Below are 21,861 nucleotides of genomic sequence, written 5' to 3' on the forward strand. Positions count from 1 at the left end.
TTCCGCTTCATCTTTTCCCATCTTCTCTCCCAGTGTAAAAATCTGACTCCTTGAAGGGATGTGTGTTGCTTTAGGTTGTACCAAGCAGTGCCTCATCCTTTACATCTCGTTTTGCATCTGTCAGGCTCCTTTTAAAGTCCTTGAGCTCCTTGGTCCAGGCCTTTGAGGAAGGAAATAATAATTTCTTTCTGCTTCTGACAAGATTCAATCAAAAACTCCAGTGGTCTTTGCGGGGAAACACTCAGTGGCGTTTAAAAATCTGAGGACCCCATAAACTCCCCGTCTTCCAATTAAAAATTACCCATGTCCTCAGCTGAAAAATCAAATAGATTTCGAATAAGTTGGATTTTTCATAATTTTTCTGCTGTCATTAGAAGGGGGAATGGTCTAATTCACCTGTCCCATCCCTTTTGCTGGAGCTGACAGGTGTTTTACTATCACACTGATTTAAAAGACGGCTCTTAATCAGGTGTCAGCTTTGGCCCATAAAGTCATATTAATGTTTTGGATCAGATATGAAGCTCTATCTAAGGCACATTAAGAAAGATTCATTAGGAACTCACTACCCCTGGAATTTACAGCCTTCTTGGAACTTAATAGCCTGGATAAATTCCTTCTTACCTGGTTTGCTTATGTGAATTATGGCAGTTTTGCATTTAGAAGCTTCTCCTTATGATCTTCCATAAAGATTTGCTGATATGGTACATCCAGAACCATGGAATGGTTTGGTTTGGAAGGGACATTAAAACTCATTCAGTTTCACCCCACAGGGACACCTTCCACTATCCCAGGTTGCTCCAAATTTTGTCCAGCCTGGCCTTGGACGTTTCCAGGGATTGGCAGCCACAGTTTCTCTGTGCTCCCAGCCCACCAGAACTCTCCATTCCTGTTCCTGGAGCAGTGAATCCTCTGGAGTTTGGCTCCTTGGAGCTGATTCTCCCTGGAAAACCTCAACTCTTTCCCTGAAGATAGATCACAGTATTTCTGGGACACTCTAAGTTTCACCAAACAGATTTTATCTGATATCACTGAGCAGCTTGGAGTAATGGTAATTCCAATTGCACTTTGCAAAAAATCCTAATGGGAAGATCTGTGTAGGAAAGGGATAAAAGTCAGCTAATTTACAATATTGGCCTATGGAGTTATCCCTACTCACACTACAGACTGAGCCTGGGCCAACCTAACCTGCTCTGGGCATGTTCTCCTCTGCATTTCAGCAGGGCACAGACCTCACAAGGAGCTGAATAAGAAGCCAACCAGAGTCAGAAACCAGAAAAAACAGGGGCCAGCATTTGGCTGGAAATTAAGTTGATTAACTGTGAACTCCAGATCTGTGCTTCTTTCTCCCTGTCTGGACGAGGCAGAACATAAATATTTAAATGTTGATCATGGCTGAGTAAAACCTCTTTAACTGTGTTTGACAGGAATATCAGGGTGTGACAAATCCACCCATTGCCCATGGAGCAGTGGCTGGGAAGCACTGGGACACCCCCTGCTTCTTCCATAATTATGGGGAAAACAGGGTTCCTCCTCTTCCATTAGCGCTGTGTTAATCCCTGGATTGGCTGAAGACAATATCATGTAATGAATGAAGGAATGATGATTCATTTTCCTGCTTTAGCTTTGAATTCAGGCTGGCATAATTATGGTTTTTATGGAGATCAAACTGATTTGGCATCATAAAGAACTACATTTTAACTTCTTATCAAACATTCCATAACAAGAGTTTATATTTACTTTCAGGCACTACGCTGAGGATTCACACACAATTTTTATGTATAGAAATGATACATTTAATTAAATATTCATATTCCAATCGGCTTTTAAAAAAAAAATCTGAACTATTCAAATTTTAACAAAAGCAAACAGCCCCACAAAAACATATTTGTCATGTGTATCTCTGGAGAAATCATGGGGATTGTATAGAACCTGGAGGATGGAGAAGAAATATACGGCCATTCTCTATAGGAAACACAAAAGGATGCATCAGGAAATTAGAAATGACCAGCCTGACCTTTTCTATAAATAAGAGATGGACTCCTAGGACACCATTGGCTCTGTGAGTGCACATCATTTCTCACAAATTTGATGTTATTCTCTGCTGCAGATCAGCCAGCAAGGAAAGGATATTAAAGAGAAAACAAAACAACAGCAAGAAGCTGCCTTTACTAAAATTCATGGGCAGTATTTTTGTGACAGGGACTGTGACATGTCCACTGGAAAGGAGCTGTAAAATATCGTGTCCTTATTCTATACATGAAGGGCTTGCTGTATTAAGGACATGGGAAGGGGATATAAAATGAAGATATTCAATAATCTGCAGATGACAAATGAGTCTAAATTCCATTTAGGAAAAAACATGGGAAATTAATCCCAGGCTTACCAAAATATTTGCATTTTTATGAGGTGCAGTAGGGGTTTTTATGTACATCAGGTGGTTCGCCACTGGCCCAGGCAGGTACAGGGATTTAAAATGCAGAATGATGATCCCTGGGTCATTCTGTGGCTTCAGAAAAACTTCTCCCTGGCAGTTCTGGGGAGGTAATGAGAAGGACTGAGGAAATGAACCCAGAAGAGAAGAAAATTCCTCCCAAAGAAAAGACAAGTCAAAGGGCCAATTGTAGAAACAGTGAAAAAAGAAGTCTTCAAACTTGCCAAGGGACTAAACCCAGAGGAGTGGCAGGACAAGACACAAAGACTATTTAAGCAGACCCAGGCACCATCCCAGAGAGCTGCTCTGCCTTGCTCTCATGGTTTGCTGAACAAATTGTCTTCTCCCCTGCTCCCCTGAACAAGGAAGGTCCCCATGACATGTGGAAATAGCTCTGGTTTGCCTTGCAACCAACCATTTCATTTTGGATATAAAATAGGGGTTGATGATGTAATGCTACTCCTGTTTTAAAAGGACTGAAAAAGAGGAGGGGGAAAAAAACCCCAAAACACCAATAAGGAAGCAAACAAAAACCCCATCAACAACCCTAAACCTGGGCCAGTATAGAAAAATATACATGAAGTATACAAAAATAATATCTCAGAGAGTGGGAAGGGTTAGAGGAGAAAGTGAATGATTCCCTTAGACCAGGGAACACCAGGGAACACCAAACACAGAACCACAATTCCACAATTCCATCTTTTCTGATCCCCAGCACAAGGAGGAGGTGGATGGGCACATTCAGCAGTTGGCCAGAGAGCTTCCATGGGAAATATGCAAAGAAGCTTCACTGTCACCTGCAAAATAAATCAGCAGCACCTGAGCTCTGCGATTTTATTATCAATCAGCCTTGAAATATTTCCTCCTTAATAGTCCAATGTCTGGAGGTGGATTCTCTGCTGAATATAATAGCAGACCTTAACTTGCAGCTGAAAGCAAAGGACTCCAAAGGACAATTTTATGTGGAAGGACACGCTAAAGACATCTAATCTTAAATTATTGTTTTTCTTTCACAGGGGAAGAAACCCTTCATGGGCCTATTTTTATCCAAGAGCCATATGATATCACTTATTCCATGGGCTCAGCAAATCCAGAGATCCTCCTGAACTGCACAGCTAAAGGATATCCGCTGCCATACTACAGGTGAAGTCAACCTTGGGGAAATACTGTCTCACTGTCACTCTTTGAGTTGTGTTTTAGTCAATGCAACACCAGAAATAAACACCCCAAAATTTATTGAGTGCTCACAGCGAGAATATGCAAAGTTTAGAGTAAATTTGAGGAATGAAGGAAAAATATTTTCGCTTCTTTGCTGTAAAGAAAATTAACACAGGAAAAGAAAATAATTAAAAATCATCCCCAAAGTATTTAAAAATATACAGAATTAATTCTGAATCCACAGAACAGCTGTGAAAAAATGGGAAAATGGAAGCACTGAGCATCTGTACTTGATAAAACTTTCCATACACTAATAAATGCTTGGAAAGCAGAAGAACAGTATCCTTCCCCTTTTCTAATTCCAGCATTTCATGTGCATATTTGTGGTGTTTGTTTAGAGAAACAGCTCCAGTACCTTACAAGAGTCACTTAATAAATCCTTGGTACATAGGATTCTTTGTTTATTTGGTAATTATGGTATCATCATTTACAATATAACTTATTATATTGCCCCAAGGATCTGGAAATCCAAGTTGGATAAGAGGAAAACTGGGAATCTAGGGAAAAAAAGAAATAAAAAAAAAAGACTTTGTGCTTTCTTCAGAAAATAATGGGGAAATAATGGTTGAGGTGAAGGAAAATTATATACAAAAAATAAATCATTCATGCAAGACATGAAACAAAATTGTGTCCTACCAAATTCTTAGGGAATATTTATGGAAGAGATTTTAACTGCTCCCACCACAGCCTTCCCTGGAAAGAGCCACCACTGGTTATCAGCTTGGCTTTTGGACTTCATGATTGATTTGTCCCCAGACATTGTGTTATGAAAGGAACCCTTAATTTCTTTAATTTCCTTTATGAAAGGAACCCTTAATTTCCTTTTCACGGAGTAACTTCTCCTCCTATGAGTAGAAACTTTCATGTATTTCCCAACCCATTTGTTCTCCCTGTTCTCAACATGAACATCAACAGGTTCAGGCCATGAGTTTCAAGTCTTATCAGATCATCCACCCTTCTGTTTCATATTTAAGCAACTTCCTAGAAAATTCCTGGGCTCTTGTATCCCCCCATGGATTCCTCACACCCACAAAGAGCAGAGACAGCAGCTTCTACCAGGCAAGAGAGCTGGGAGGTCTCCCCCATCCCATATTTAAAATCCATACTTTTGGCCTTAATTTTTTCTACTCGCCCATTAATTAAATCCCCTGGGTTTTTTTCACCATTCCCATTTTTTTGCAAAGCCTCAGTGGCTCCAGGGACATGAGATCAACATCTGGGGATGGATCCTGGAGCCCTGAGGTCAATTAAAAGTTATCAGACAATCACTGCTGCAATTACACCACGATTTGGAGGGAACAGGGAGCTTTTCACTTTGCTTTGATTTCACCACAGCTAATGCTGGCTTTGTCAGATAAGGATTGAGCCCATATATTTAAAGTTCCAACAATTTTAGATAAATCAAGCCCAGTATGAAATTTTAATAATCTCTTTTGCTGAGTGATGGCAAAGAGCAGCAAGGACTGCTGGAGGTTTCTCTTTGATTCAGAAATACAGAGCCACTCCAAGAGGAAGAAACTTAGATATGAGTTAATTTGCTATTTAGCATTTTTTTACATCAAAAAATATGCTGGTAAATGTCTTTTCTTGAAATAAAAAAAAAATGCTTAGCTTTTCTTAAAAGTTTTATTTTACTAAGTACTCTTTTATTCTTATAGACTTGACAAATATAGTGATAATTTTTTGCAACTCCCCCTCAAAATATTGTGTGTCTGAGAAGCAGAGTGCAAGAATTGTGTAGAACTGTAGGTGGAAGGGCTGAGTAATAAAAATGAGACACAGTTTTCCCTTTGGAAGTAACAGAGAACACAGATTACACTGGAAATGAAAATATGGATGGAAGCATCTCTGAAACCATTAAGAAATCTATATAAATGTTCTGAAAAATATAATTTTATCTCTCATGTCTTTTTTAAAAAGCCAAAATTGTCTATAATATCAGGTATATTATTCCAGGTGTTTCCTGGTGTGATGTTGGTCATAAATAAGCACAACTTTAAATTAGATTTATCATTTTTGGTACTTAAACTTTTTTGGTTATAGTCACCAGAGGGTTTATCACCAACTAACTCAAGGAATTTTATGGTTTGTTTCTTTTTTTTTTTTTACTTGCAGCCTATCCATGAACACCCTGCAGTGTTTCCAGCAGTATTTTGACATTTTTTTGTTTGATTTCAGGTGTTCTCTTTTCCTGCACTTCCATTCAATATCCAGAGCAATCCCACAGTCCTGCATTTTCATGCAAGCTGGAAATTGAGGGTGTTTTCCCCTCAATAATCTTCTCAGAGAGAAGTCAGTGGAACCAATAAATAAATCCAAGGGCAGCATAAGCAGCATTCATTAGAAGAACATTTTAATATTTCAGCCCAACACAGAGTGCTTCACTAAAAGGAGATAAAGAGATCCAAATCCAATCCAAATCCAAGCAGCACAAGGATAACTGGAAAGCACAAATGAAAGGGAGGGAACAGAGCACAAAGTCTACAAGGATTGCAAATGACATCAAATATGTTATAATAATAATTATAATAATCACTGCATCAAGCTGGACAACAATTCCCAGTAATCCCAAAAATCCACCCTTGACAAAGAAATTGCAGCCCTGAGCTCATGTCCTTGTTCCCTGGAATGCTGCTCCTTGGCTTAGTGCAGATTCTGCCTCAAAAATGGGATGGGATTAAAATCTCCTTCACTCTCTGCTGTCTTGGTCAAAGGGAAGAGTTTTTAAACTTTGTATTTTCTTCCTGACTGGAAATGCTGTACATGAATGGGGGTTTTTGCAAATCCTTTTCCCAATTACAAGAAAGCCTCAGGTGGCTTGGCAGGACATTTCCATTTGAATGCAAATAATCTAAGAAATATAGAACACAATGAAGTCATAAAAATATTGATATTTTTATTATAGCAGCAGGCTGAAAAGATAATTTATTGGTAATTATTATGTGAGCATATACCTACTCACAGTCCTTGGGCTCCTAGGGAACTGATCAATTCAGCATCAGAACATAGGAAATTTTTTAAAGTTTGGGTTCTGAAACAATTGGTGAAAGGAAAACAATCCAGGATGTATTTCCTATAACCGAGAAAAAATATTTTCCAGTGGTTGCATGAAAAAAATCACAAAAAATACACAGATGATCTCTGCCTTAACGGGCTTATGTTAAAAATTCCCTAAAATAATTATCCAGATTTCTGTGTATTAACACACTGCAGAACACACAAAGTCATTAAATCATTGTCTACCACATGAATTCATTAATTCGCTTCCTTCAGTGATGTAAACATATTAATTAGGGAAAAAGCCCACACCAGGAGCTGAACCCCTGATCTATATGCAAAGTTTAATAATCATTGTACCATGGTGATTAGAATGATTATGGGGATACTGTGAAGAATTCATTTGCAGCAACTAAGCTAACGTCTTCACATTTGTTTGGAAAAACAATTATAGACCTTAATTGGGAGCCATGCAATGATGACAGCAGTTATTTCAGTGATTGATTCTGAAATTAAAGAGAACTGGCAAATTAAATACCAGAATATCTTAGATTAGAAAATGGAAAGCTTGAGACAATTTGGAGCATATGTAAATCCTGAAATACGGCAAAATGCTAACGTTAATACCCTAAAATAGCAGCAGAACCTAGGCCAGCTAAAACAAATATCAAAAAGGAATTGAGGAGAGGTACAGAAAAATCAGCTGGAATTTGTAGGAAGAGCTCCTGACAGTTGAGTGTTGCACCCCAGCTTTTCAGTGTGGATGCATCCATGACAGGGGAGACAGCAACCCAAAGAAATGATTTCATGTTATTAGAATTTGCTCACAGAATTCCACTGATTTCATATTTAATCAGTCATTACCTGTCAAAACAAGTGCTCACTTGAAGGTCAGGGCTCTCCCTGTACTTGTGGAGATTTCCCTTGGAGCACAGAATTGCATTTTTCAGTCCAGTGTGGAAATCCTCCTGCACCAAACCAGCTCCTGAGCAGTGTGAGTGTGTGAGAGAGGCCTGGGAGGGGACTGACAAAACCCTGTGCTGTGTACCCAGGGATAAAGTGTGAGTTTGCTTCCATTTGTTACCTGGGGAAACTGCCCTCACTCTCAGGAACTCTGCAAAAAACACAAATGCAACATTTATATGCTGTGATCCTTCAGATAATTAACAAGGAGATGATTGGCCTTGGTTTGGGCATTGCCAGGATCCCAAAGTGAGCCATTGGCAGTTTTTGTATGAACGTTCCATCCAATGGAGGGCTTGGAAACACACCCAGAGATCAACAGAAGTTATACAGATATATAGAGAAATTATACAGAATTATACAGAAATTATATTGCAAAGCGGAGGGGGCTCTGATGTGAAATCAGGAGAAGAAAGCACCTGGTTTTGTAGTTTTAGGATTACTGACCACCTAAAAAGTGGCATTAACAAACCCCAAACTTGCTGGCCTCAGTGGCTGAGTCCTTTACCCTTCCTTTGGCCCTCAAGTGAGCAAGGAAAAGTCAACCCTGACGTGACTAATGGCAGAGGCGCAAAAATTCCCTTCCTCAACCACATAATATTCATTTTCTTTGAAAGAGAAATTGTATTTTGACATCTGTAAACAGCTGGGTAATGTTGCAGACACAATCCATTTTCTGCTTAGTGGACTAAAGGGGACGAATGATGATTTAAAATAGCAGCGTTCTCATCATTAAATGATCAGTCTCAGACTTGCTGTATAAAAACTTCCCTCTCACCTTTTGTTCTGCTCTCTGAAGTGCAATCCTTCCTGATCTACATCTCCAAAGCATTTTTGTTGCCAAGTTCATGATTAGTCATTTGCAAGGACTGTAAAGCATATTCAGGTAGCATTGATATTATAAAATATAATGTAGTTGTAGGCAAGGTATAAACCTCCCTCCTGACTGAATGGATAACTTTGTGTGAATAAGTTATAATTACTTTTCGTGGACATTTGGGTGACTAAAGTAAAGGTTTTCCAAAGAATACTATTATTGCTACCATTAAGATTGATGTAAGAAGCAGTCGTGTGTGAAAAATGATCTAATTTTGTGATATTTAACTACATTTTTATCATTACAGGTATGCTACAGCACACTATTTAAGATAAATATGAATAGGCTCTGTAAATTATAAGCATAATTTGATTTTTTTCCCCTCAAAGGTGGAAGCAAAATGGCACAGATATTGATCTTACCATGAGTTATCACTACAGGTTGGTTGGAGGCAGCTTGGCAATCAATAACCCACATAAAAATCAGGATATTGGAACATACCAGTGTTTGGCCACAAATTCATTTGGAACAATTCTGAGCAGGAAGGCAAAGCTTCAATTTGCATGTAAGTTGGGAAGATCATATTTATTGGAGCATTATTTTCCTATTAATTCTGCACATGGATTGTAATTTATTGGGTAATTAAAGGATCATTGGGGATTCTGTCCAAAAGGTTTGACTTCCTTCAGCACTGCTTATTCCTAAAAAAAAATAAATGTTCCTAGTAAATATTAATAACAAAACCAGACATCTGATGGCTGCTGCCCTCGGGAGCCAGAATAAAAATCAGGAAATTGAAAGGTCAAGGAAGATGAGCACAATTATATTCACTTAATAAAGGTGTTTTCACTCTTTAGGACAGTGGGTTTTTTTGTTATCCCACAGGTAGCTACAGCTGGGGGGGGAGGAATTGTTACAAAAAGTTGGGCTTTGAATTTTCTGTAGCTAATGAGGTCTAATTGAGACACAAAAACATTGTTCCCCTAATTGGCACACTGATTTTTTTTTTTTTTTTTTTTTTACATTACTAAAGAAACACTCTTTTTCCTTACAGTGTGTAAAAGTGTGAGCTACTCTCTGAAATATTTCATAATTCAGCTCCCTCAGGTCGAGCATGTTGTCTGTCTTGAGGTGATTTAAAATTTATTTCATCTTTGCTCCCCCTTTCACTTCTTCACAACTTCACAACCTTTTTCACAAGGTTTGGACACAGTGACCGAGTTCTGTGAATGCCCTGGGGAGGGGGAAAAAACAGTGACAACCAAAAAACTCCAGATATTCCTTCCAGCCCTTTCTATATTTTTTCAGTCTAAAGCTCAGAGCAGTCTGTTGCTGGGAGAAAGCAATTGTTTGCAAAGCTCATTAATAAAACATGTGACTAAAGCCAACCTTGTGTCACTATTTCAGACACCAGCAAATGGATTAAATATTAATCTTGTTCCATTTCTCATAGCAAACCTTGTGTCACAGGGGTTACACAAAGGAGACATCAGAGGTCAGGCTGGTTCACAGAGTCTCTTTCAGCAGAGCTGATCAAAAAGTGTATCACTGGTACCTCATTTAATAATGTTTTACCCTGAATTCCTCAAATAGCTTTGATTTCCAAGAGCTGGTCAAACGTAAAAAGAATAAAATTTTGATTCATTATTTTACCACTTTTTCTGCTGAAACACTTTTTCAAGCCAGACTTCCTGTGTGGGAATTTTTTTCAAGATTTGCAGGTGAAGGTTTAGTGACAGAACAAATTCCATTTTAGAAAGGAGCAAGAATAGACAGCCACCTCAATATTGTCCATGGAGTCTGTAATCCCCAAGGAACCATGGCAGGCCAGGGAGGGATCTGAGAAAAGACCTAGAGAAAATTATCCTTAATTGAAGGCACAAATGAGGTGTAAAAAAATAAAATTGAAAAAAATAAAGTGGGGACAGAAAGAAAAAAACAGGAATATCTGTAAAAAAAAAGAAGGCCCTGATGATTATTCAGCATTTTATATCAAGCAGCTCCTTTACTTAAGCTTAATATCCCCACCCAAGCACTTCCCAAAGTTCCAGCAGGGAGCAGATCCCAGAGCTGGGTCTGGTTTGCCCCCAGCTCTCAGCCTGCTCCAGTCCTCCAGCTCAAACAGCACCACAGAATGCTAAATTTATCCCCTAATCAAGCACTACACCATTTTTCCTGTAGTGGTGACAGATATTTACATCCTTCCCCATGGAGAAGAGAGAGGACAGACAAATCAAAGGCTGTTATTTACACTGACAAGCACAAATTTACAGGAAAATGCTTCAATTTAGCAGCATCACTGCAGAACTGGGAGTTTTGTCTTACAATAGGGAAAAAATCCCCACAGTACATGGAAAACGTCATAATGACCTGATGAGAACAGTGGAACAAATTACCTTGAAACACTTATTTCACAGTCAACATTTCCTTGTTATTTTCATGTTGCCATCCAATTTAATTCTTTGTTTCAACCAGTACTTCAGGCTATATCTTAAAATCCAGGCAGGCAGGCACGTTGCTGTTATGACACTTTCATTCAACACCTCACAAAATGGGATTCCTCCCTGGACTGGAAAGCCTGGAATATTATTGCAATCTCCCTGATAAAGAATTGAATCAAAGTTATTATCCAAGTACCAGGGTTTATGTGTATTTGTCTCTTTACTACAAGGTAACTAACTCTGAGTTGGAGTTGGAATTAATGATACCTCCAGAAACCTATTCAACATGTCAACTTAATATGTGAAAAATACTTCTTTCCTCTGTTCAAGATAGGAAGTTCTCCGAGAAGCAAAATAAATGCGGGACAAGATTAGAAATATGTCTTCAGATTCAGCTGGAGTTTGGTGCTTATCCTCTATTAAAACCAGAGCTGTCAAAGGAAAGCTGCAGGAGGAATATTGTACAGAAGGCAGTGGCATAGATTATTAAAGTTACAAGCTGAAAATGAGAGACAGCGTCAGGGAGAGGGAGCGCGTAAATGCATTAGCAGGATGCAAGGATGGCAGGCCCTTGGCATCCCCGCTTCCTGCACAAGGCTTGTTTTGTCATAAATAAACTTGAAAGCTGCCTATAAATCCTGCACGTCTCCTGCTCCCCTGCCAGCAGTACATCCAGAGCAGCCCACGTGTGGTTTGCAGGAGCTGGAGTTGTTGAGGTGGAAGTTGTAAAGCTTTGGTGTCAGGCCTTGGCTGCTGCAGCCAGAGCCAGAATCAGGAGAGGGTCCTTGTCCAGGCTGGAGTCATGGCCTGCCACCCACAGGGCTTTTCCCCTTCCAGGGCAGCGGTGACATCCAGCACAAGGTCACCAGGAACGCTTTAGCTCAGCCTAAAGGGAGATCAAAGGCCTGGGAGGTTCATCTTGGAAGTAGGCCCGAGTCAGCTCAAAGAAAGAGATAAGGATGTGAGAGCTTTTCCTTCAGCTTTCACACAGAATCACAGAAGCAGCAGAGGACACAGTTTTAAGCTGCAGCAGGGGAAGTTTAGGCTGGACATTGGGAAAGAAGTTCTTCACAGAAAGAGTGGTTGGGCATTGGAATGGGCTGCCCAGGGAGGTGGTGGAGTCACCGTCCCTGGAGGTGTTTAAGGAAAGACTGGATGAGGCACTCAGTGCCATGGTGTAGCTCATAAGGTATTGTTAGGTCATAGGTTAGAGGTATTTTCCATCTTTAATCATAGAATCACAAAATCACAGAATTAACAGGGCTGGAAAAGACCTTTGAGATCATCAAGTCCAGCCTTTGCCCAATCTCCCCCTGCTAGTAAACCACATCACAAAATGCCACATTTACTCATTTTTTGAGCGCTTCCAAGGATGGGGACTCCATCATTTCCATGAGCAGCCAGTTCCAAGGCTTGGCCACTCTTTCAGTGATGATTTTTTTCCTGAGGCATTTTTGTTTAAGGCATTTCATGCCTTAAAAAAAAAGAGAAACATAAAACCTGTTAGGGAAAACTTCTTCAGTATGGCTTCAACCAGAACTTTCTCCCAAGGCACACAGGGGATTTGCTTTAATTATTTCCTCAATTTTAAGCAAAAATAACTGTGTGCAAACAACTGGTCTTGAGGGAAATCCCTGTAACAGGCTGCATGAAACAGCCTGTCCAGGCCTGTTACTTGTTCTTTTAGTTCTCAAACACATCTATAGCAGAGGCATTAAAGGATATGCAGGAGAAATAAGAAGTGCAATTAAACACACTAGAATAAAAAAGGACTCCACAATGAAAAAGAATCAAATGAGAACCTAATTCATAATTATTCAGGGCATAAACCCAGAAAATTCAGTATTAATTGAAAGCATCTTGTTGCTTAGGGATCTTAAATTAGATTCTCAGTCAAATATTTCTACGCTTGATGATAAAAGTCATGATGATTGCAGCTTTCTCAGACCTGAAATTCTAAGAAACAATGACAACAATCTAATTTCATGCCTAGAATTGGTCACTTTGCCCTGAACCACACAGGAGGGCACACACTGGAGCCTTTTAAAGTTTTAAAAGTTTAAAAAATTTTAAAAATTTTTAAAGTTCCCCACAATGCTACAGACCCAGGAAGAATTTCTCCTTGGTGTTTTTGGGCTCCAACCACATTCTCCTGGTTTTCAAAGTGGTGCTTAGGGATTTTGCTCGGTGCTTGTTTTCAACAGCATTTTCCCAACACTGCCACCCTCACTGCTCTTGGCCAGTGATGTGCTCACAGCAGTGAGAGTGACAGTGCTGGAGCACTTGGAATGAAATTTGCATCTCCCAAGAGCTTCCACGTGCTTTTTGGCAGAGACAGAAGACACAGTTTTGCTGAAATTACAAATTAGAGGCAATAATTCCTCCTGGACTGAGTTTTTGCCATTCTGAAACACAAAAATAACAGTCCATCGTTAGCATTTAACCATTTCAGAGAGGAATATATTAAACCAAATCAAACCCATTCAGTGTTTGCTGGATGGTGACAGGCTGAGCTTTAGCAGAGCCCTGTTGGAGAGGCTGACTGGGAGATGCTCAGTCAGCATGAAAACCCACTTTTCATCTGATTACTTCATCGTGTTATTTACCTTTGAGTGCACACAAATTACAGAAACATCACAAAGCAATCCAGCAGCCTCAGGATGTCATAACCCTTTTCACTGGCAGTGTATGCTTTGAAACAGAAAATGGAAAAATCAATAGGCTTGGATCAGATAGGCTGAATTTGCAAAGTCTGGACATGCATGAATTTAAGGCTAAATGGCACCTACACTTCTGGCTGGATTGTGTTGTGGTGCAGTGTGTGTCCAGAAGTCCCTCTGTAACAATTGTATTTGATTAAAAGGTGTGCTAGCTGTTGTAACTACCACCTGGAGTAAAGCTCTCTGGGTCTTTAAGCTGGTTGTTAATTCATCACAGCACATGAGGGCTGGAATACTGATCAGACTCCCTGGCAGCTGGATTGCAGGAATGAGCTCTGGCAGGGCCTTTCTTTATCAAAAGGAGGCAAAAACTGCTCAATTCAGCACTCAACAGGCACTCAGGGATGAGCAGCTGATGACTGAGGAGCAGCAAGGAGAAAGAGCTCAGCTTGCCAGTGCCAGGAAAAGGTCATCATCATCATCATCATCAAAAATACATCCCCAAAAGTTTGACTTGGTTTTCTAAATTCCCTTTTCCCTTTAGGGACATATCAGGTAAAGCCATAGATTTGCCTATATCCATGTAGAATCATGGAATGGCCTGGTTGGAAGGGGCATTAAAAATCATCCAGTTCCACTCTCTGCCACCTTTCACTATCCCAAGGTGCTCCAAGCCCCATCCAACTTGGCCTTGGACACTTCCAGGGATCCAGGGGCAGTCTCAGCTTCTCTGGGCACCCTGTGCCAGTGCCTCCTTACCCTCACAGGGAGGAATTCCTTCCCAATATCCCATCTAATCCTTCCCCCTGTTGATTTGAAGCCATTTCCCCTGGTCTTGTCCCTCCAGGACCTTTTCCCAAGTCTCTCTCCATCTTTCTTGTAGCTCCTTTCAGGCACTGGAAGGTTACAGTGAGGTCACCCCAAAGCTTTGCTTCTCCAGGCTGAACAATCCCAGTTCTCTCAGCCTCTATCCCCATTCTTTCACCTCTCTCTACCCTACACATGCTGAGCAATGCACTGACCACACCTCTGTTTTAAAAGTGTGGCCTTCTATACAATCCTAGAATGGTTTGGGAAGGACCTAGAAGCTCATCTCATTCCAGCCCCACTTCCACAGGCAGGGACACCTTCCTCTGATGCAGAAACACATCTCAGCTGCAGATCCAGGGAGAATCAGCCATGAAATTCTCCTTGGCATGCTCTGCACAGCCCTCCTGGTGATCCTGGTAACACCTCCCAGTCTGCATCTTCCCTTCAGCGGGGTGAGGAACAAATGCAACGTGCAGTGGGAGCACTCGCTGTGGATCGATCCTGTCTGGAGGATGGAACTGCTGCTGTCGTCTCTTCCATATGTCACTAAACAGGCTCACAGCTCAAAATTGCCTTTTGGACTCCTAAGCACAGGTAGAATCCAATATCACTGCAGCAGCAGCAGCAGCCACCCTCCCTGGTGTGGGGAGCCGAGGGCCAGAGCAGAATGAGTTACAGGAAATAAACCCTGCATTTTGTCAAAATTCTGCTTGAAGGGAAAAGAAAGAGAACTTTCATTTATCACTTCTGATTGCTATGGACACTCTGTGCCAATGCTCCAGATCTCTCTGCAGCAGCTCCTGTGGCAGGAGACCACACCAAGGTCTTTGCTTAATGGATGCTCTCCATGGAACAGACCCACCAACCTCAGGCATGTTTTCCTTTTTTGCCCCTTTACTTCACAGAGTTTCCTCAGGAAATCAGGACAACCTGGTGAGGTTGTAAGGAATATGACATTTCCAGGAATAACAGCCCCAACTCTCCCAGCTGCCCTCACAGGAGAAGCGCTCCAGCCCTCTGATCAACTCGATGGCCTCCTCTGGGCCGGTTCCAACAGGAAGGGGTCTCTAAGGAGTCACTATCCTGCTCTATCCACCCCAAACTGGGGCACTGGGCATTCTTCAAGGCCACTTTGAGCAGAACACATGCAGAGAACACTCTATAGTGATGCAATTTAATCACTCCAAGACCAAAACCGCTGCAAGACCTCACCACACTCAACTCATCTTCCCATATCCCCATTGAGCCTCCCAGTGTTTATTTCTTTGCAGAATCCTGCACACACAGAGCCTCTTGCAGGCTCCAGGAAAAGCAGGAACCACCACTCAGCAGTGATGAAGCAGGAAGCCTGGAAGGGTTTCACCTGCCTGCTGACAGGACAAGGCAGGGCGATAATAGAACTTCTATTTTAAAGCTCTGATATCACAAGAATAGGATTCTGCGAATCTCCTGCCATTCCTGAAGACACAAAGAACAGCCTGGATTCTTAAAACCAGAAGATATGGGTGTATCTCCATAAGGAAGGGGGTTTGCTTTCTCCATCATTCCCTTTTTTAAGTTTCCTCTGCATTCTCGGAGCCCACGTGATGTCCATTGACACCAAATGCTGTCACAGCCTCTCCTCTCCTGTTAGACACATCCTGAAGCTGATGGGACCAACATTCTCTGTTTATTTTATGTTGTAACAGACCAGGCACATCAGAAATTCCACTTTTCTGCCCCTCCAACTGTTTTAACATCTCTCTCAGAGTACTTAACCACTGTGTTCAAGGCTCTGCTCTTGGTTAAAGCTGCTTTATTCCAGGTTAGTTCCTTAAACTTTTATTATAAAAGGAGGTTTTTAATCTGTGAAACAGAGATCTACATTGCAGAGGGGTTGTAAGGAGCAATACAGGCAGTGAACCAGGCAGATAAAGTAGTAATAGAGAGCACAGAAGTATTTGAAGATTATCTTTTAGTTCTATATTACTTACTCTTCTTTAGGTCCTTTAAAAGTGCTTATCCTAAATCAACCCATTGCCAGTTGTATTGGAAAAGCAATATATGTGATTGAGATATGGTGGGGAACAAAGCATCCACAGGTCCTGGAGCTGATAGATTCTGATTGATAAAATTTAATACATGGGAAGGATAAAACCAGTCTATGTTTGCAGTCTGGGTGATTTGCTATTTTATCTGCTCTCCTTTCATTACAGACAAGATGATGTAGATTCCAATAAATTATTGAGTGAAATATCCATGATGTTCACATGAGATTCTTCATTTTTTGGCGTGGTGAAAGAAGTTATGGTGGAGGTTTGCAAGGGAAAAAATACTAAATTATTTGGAATAAATGATGGGATTTTTTTTCTTATAAAAAGAATGAAATTAATTGATCAGTTATTTTTGCAGTGAAGATTGATCCTGTGTAATGTTTTAAGGTAGCAGATAAACTTGTCTATTCTGTAGCTGATATTGGAGAAGGAGGAACAGCGTGTAACTTTTGGACTTTTCATGGAGTGAAGGAATGAGGTCACAGACATTGCTTTGCTCAACAGGAAAACCACATCTGGCACTGAGAATGCACTGAGTTGTAAATATCCATTTCTAAATGCTACAGCAAGAACAAATAATGTAACCTACACCTGAAATCCCACTGACAAGATTCACATTCAAAAATCCCCCACATCAATCGCTCTGGTAAATCTTGAAATTCCCATTGGAAGGAATTCTTTGAGGGCTTTGCAGCTGGAATGAGGGAGGTAAAAAAGGGGCTGGGGGTAGCTCAGGGTAATTCTACCAGAAGTAATTCTGTGCTGGATCAAGATCTCCATAGGGTTGGGCAGGAATTTGGGAAGGGCTGAAGCAGTGTGTGGGAGCTCTTTCTTCCTTGCCACTTTCCCTCTCTTCCTTGCCATTTATATTGTATGTATTACAAGCCTTGATTATTATTTTATTGGTAGAAACATAACAAAAAGAATTAGTGGCCTGAGGTGGGACTGTATCCATCAGAAGCCAGGAAAGGGATGTAAGAGGTCCTTCCTGCAGGAGCAGGGACATCTACATGTCCCCAGCAGCAAGGTCAGGGTCTGAGGGAAGGGAGAAGTTCCTGGACCATCTCCACACAGTTAAGAACAGGTTTCTGAGGGAGCAGTGGGAAACATGAAGGAGAAGGGGTTTGGCTAAGAATTAACCCCCCTGCCAAAAGGACATTTGCTGCAGCAGCCAGGGCTGTCTCCCGTGGAAATCAGGCGAGTCAGTGTAGCTCTGGCAGGGATAAATCCGACCCTTGAGGTTCAGCCCAGGAAGAGAAATCTGTCTTTAAGAGCTCTCCAATCTGGAGAAAACTCCTGCAGACGGCGAAGTGACTCTGGTGATGACAGGTGACAAATGAACTGTGCCATGACAAGTGAGAAAACTGTTCAGGAATATAAAATATTAAACAAATATTCCCTCCGTGCCCCTCCCTGGGAGAGGGGCAGCTCCTCAGCTGTGCCTCTGGCCTGCAGATGGGCTCTGGAGCAGGAGCCCTAAGGCTGTGTCAACACTTACTGCTCAGAGCAAGTCCTGTGCTCAGCTCAGAAGAGAAATTTAATATTTTATGCTGCTAACTCTATAAAAGCAGGGGAAAAAATAACAAAGGCCAGATGTAGACCAGCTCTACAACTCCCCAGCATATGTTTCTGTGCTCTGGGTTTGTTGGTGCATGAACAAAAATCAAGCCAGCTCAGGGTTTTTTCTCCCCCTCACCTCACCCTCCTTCTTTAATTTAATTGTGACCTTCCACTTTTTTCCTCTAGAGAAGCTTGGTATTATTTTGTAAAGGGCATTTTCACTCTTTAATTGAATAAGACAATCAGACTGCGGCAGAAATTATTGTTCCCCACCTTGAAAATGAGTGTCTGGATTGGCCATTCAGGTCATTTAAGCTGAATTGAGGACCCGTGTTCATCCTGAAGTGTAAATTACAGGTCCTTTCCCTTGGAAGCTCCAAAAGTAAATTAACCAAATAAATAAGAACTGATGAAGGCCCTTGGATGATTACACAGCTTTGGAGAAGGACAGGACCCAGTGATTGTGGTTTTGTCTTTCTTTTTGAGAAGTATCAGGGAGTTTTGGGGGACAGGGCAGCTTTCCCTTTACCCACTCTGGGATGCAGTGCTCCCCTAAGGTGGAAATGAGAACAAAAGTGGGAATTCCTGTGGAGTTTTAACCTGTCCTGGTGGAAGGGGACACTCAGGCATTGCCCAGGCTGCTCCTGGCTGATTCAGCCCCAAATCTTCCAGACCTGAGGTGTTAAAGGCTCATGAGTGTTTCAGATGGAGCAGGAGAACTCAGCAGGTGTTGAGGGAAAAAAAATCCAAGTATTTAAAAGGCAGGAAATGGGAAATACTAAGCGGCTTTCAGACACCTTAATTAGAGATAACACTGCTCTTAATCTCAGAATTGAATTCATAGAAAATCAATTAGAACATTTAAAAAATTGAGATTAGATGCTAAAGGGAAAAGATTAATGTATTGACAGTATTATCAAGACAAAGGAACTGTCAGAGGGTTTGTTCAGCAAGTTTAGTGCAGTTTGGAAAGAGAAAAAGAGAGTTTACTTTGCAGCGGAAGTTGTAGGGAAGGAGATTAGCCATTCCTTTGGGAGATGTTTGGAGAAAGAAGGATATTTCCATGTAGTATCCAGGCTGCAAGAGATTGGTGCTCATCTCCTACAAGGCAATTAAGTACAAAAACACAGAGGAGAAGTAAAAATTAAGGATTAATGTCCAGGAGGGATCTGGGGGGGTCTGGATAGGCACAGCCTGTAGTTAAAAGGGCTTTAACCCCAATTTTTTTGGGATTTCCTTTATGAGAGAAGAAACAAACCCAAAATCTGGAAGTATGGGGCCTTCCAGAATCTGAGGTAATTTAAAAGATTCAATAGGCTTCACTTTAATTATTTGTAGTTATGACAGACCTAAATTCTCTGATTCAGGCACCAAATTCAGACCCAAATGGAGCCCCTAATTCACCACAGGCAGAGCAGAAGAAGGGAACTAATTGACAGCTGATAACACTTGTGCTGAAAATACAACAAATCATAACCAGGAGCTTCCTTGGGAAACTGCTGAGCTTGTCCTTTGCACCCCATTTCCCTGTGAGGAGATTCCTGTGGTGCTGCACCACTGCAGGAGCACCTCTCCTATTGCAATATATCACAGGCAATAAGAGACACAGGGAAAAAAATAAAGGCAACAGAAGTGATCTATCACCATCTGACACAGGCACGTGGAAATGTGAGGAATTGTATTGATTTGTCCTCAGAAGCGTGGCTAATTTGTAAGGAGCTCTTACTCCTCATGCCTTAACATTCATTGCACATTTCAATACCAAGTAATTACAACCATTATATTTGGGATTATGTAATGACAAAACATTTATGAGGGAGGAAAAAAAAAAAATCAAAAGTTCAAGAAAGCATGAAATCACATTAATTCAGATGAACTGGGGTAATTATGCAAGGTGATAAATTGGAGTTTCTCTAATTGTCTGTAACAATTTCATATATTAAAACACCCAAGTTTCCTTGGTTTCCTTGGAGAAGTTTTATGCTCCTTCTTAAGATGGACTGGTTTGGAATGGATGGGTTTGTCTGGACTGTCCCTGAACAGGTTCAGGAATTTCAAACCCATGATTTGGAGGTTGAAATGACTGAGTTGTTTCTTGTGATTAGGTTTTTGTTCCTATCCAACATATTTAAGAAGCAGCTCCCTAATCCCAGGAAAACTGAGCTTTCACTCTGTTGTGTAGTTAAATCTGCTACTCTGACACCTGTAAGGCAGTTTTATATTAAAATAAACCAAACAAAAACCCCAGATGTGTAGGTAGTGGAGGTGGTGGGGAAATCAGAATAAATATATTAATGAACAGTCAGCAACTGGATGTTGCTTGGAGCAACCTGCTCTAGAGGAAGGTGTCCCTGCCATGGCAGGCCATGGGACAGGATGGCTTTAAAGCCCCTTCCAACCCAAAGTGCAGTGGGATTTTTGATTATCTCTATTATTATGAGCTTTAAAACATTAAGGAAAAAATAATGTATGGCTGAACTTATTCATTAACCTGTTAATTAACACAAGTGCTTCAGCAGGAAAGATTTCTATCACTTCCATTTTGTTTCTGTCTCCAGAGACCATTTTTTCAGGCAAACACCTCACCCAGCCTGGGTTTGGTTCTCTCACTGTCAGGTTTGTGCTCAGCAAAGTGGCACTGGTGGTCACCTTCACCCAGCACTGATATTCCTCTCAGCCTCTGGTTTTACTCTATGTAAAATCTACCTGGAAGATTTTCAGGCTATAAATCAGGATAAAGGCAGGTTGGAGGGGCTGGGAGCACCCTGGGATAGCAGAAGGTGTCCCTGCCCATGGCAGGAGTGGAATGAGATGGGCTTTAAGGTCCTTCCAACACAAACCTTCTGTGATCCCATGATAGCATCCTTGACCCCAGTGGGCAAAGTTGGGTTACACCAGGTGAAAAATGCTCTGACCCATTCCTTCTCCCCATTCCTCCCTTCATTCCCAGCGAGGAGCTGACAGCCTCCTCCACCTCAAGCCTTCCTGCTCCCATGGGAGAAAGCTGTTCCCAATCTCCATCCCACAAAATGCCATATGTTTGGGGTGCTGTGAGCACAGCCCCTCCTCGCTCAGCTCTGCAACATTCCCAGCCCGGGACGAGGCCGTGCCACGCGCAGCTGAGTCCGTACGTTCCCACTCTTCCCTGGGAAGGATTACTTGTGCATCTGAGCATCTTGCTTGGCCTCCATGACCTCATTATCACATCAAACTGATTAATCGTGCTCTACCAAGAGCTGGCTGCCAACATGCACAGATCCGGGGGGAAAAAAATGTGTTTTTTTTGTTAAAACTCGCAGCTGAGAGAGCAATGGAGTGTGAGGGAACTCGTTGTTCTTCAAGTGAGATAAATACAGACAAAGAATGAAAGGAATTATGTAGGAACTAGGTGATAATTTATTTATAGATCTCTGCAGAAACACTGAAGTTAGCAAATATACCATCTGTTAAATAGTCATCTTATTCCTAAGTGCATATTAGCAATCTAAATGTGTGCCAAACACCTGATCTTAGCCTTCTTAGTTGATACTCTTTTTGACAAGCAACATTCTGCTTTATTAGGTTATGTCATGTTACGTTATAAAGCTGTGCTAGGGAACAGGAGCTGGAAGAACACAGTGGTTGTGCTCTCTTGGTATAAATGAACACCCAGGGCAAGGAGAAGTGGTTTTGACAGCAGACAGAATTTCAGAATAACAAGAACAAAGTAGAATATCTGTATTTTTATCCTCAGGTAATTTTTATATATATATATATATACACTTAACACATTTCAAATTGCAATGAATCATTGAAAATACAACCCCATAGGTTGGAAAATAGAGAGAGAAATCTTTGTGGCAAAGACAAACATCATTTCTGAGTGTCCACCTCTTCCTTCTCTCATCCACCTGGACTGCAAAGCAAAAGTGGATTATTTTATAGCTCATTA

The 21,861-nt window shown here is 41.2% G+C and overlaps 1 protein-coding gene across 2 annotated transcripts in view; it reads left to right on the forward strand.

The window, feature by feature from the left end:
- CNTN6 (contactin 6) overlaps positions 1 to 21,861 on the forward strand; it is a 125,791-nt gene that overhangs the window by 43,188 nt on the left and 60,742 nt on the right. Inside the window, exons 3-4 of one of the 2 annotated variants that reach the window (XM_014251500.2) lie at positions 3,448 to 3,574; positions 8,816 to 8,991. In XM_014251500.2, the coding sequence (XP_014106975.2) occupies positions 3,448 to 3,574; positions 8,816 to 8,991 (303 nt within the window). The remainder of the gene's footprint in view (positions 1 to 3,447; positions 3,575 to 8,815; positions 8,992 to 21,861) is intronic. The other variant, XM_088061720.1, reaches the window with a different exon arrangement.

The sequence above is a fragment of the Pseudopodoces humilis genome, chromosome 13 (assembly GCF_049639895.1).
Source record: "Pseudopodoces humilis isolate 2021_Gansu_Grassland_sample_001 chromosome 13, ASM4963989v1, whole genome shotgun sequence".
NCBI lineage: Eukaryota > Metazoa > Chordata > Aves > Passeriformes > Paridae > Pseudopodoces > Pseudopodoces humilis.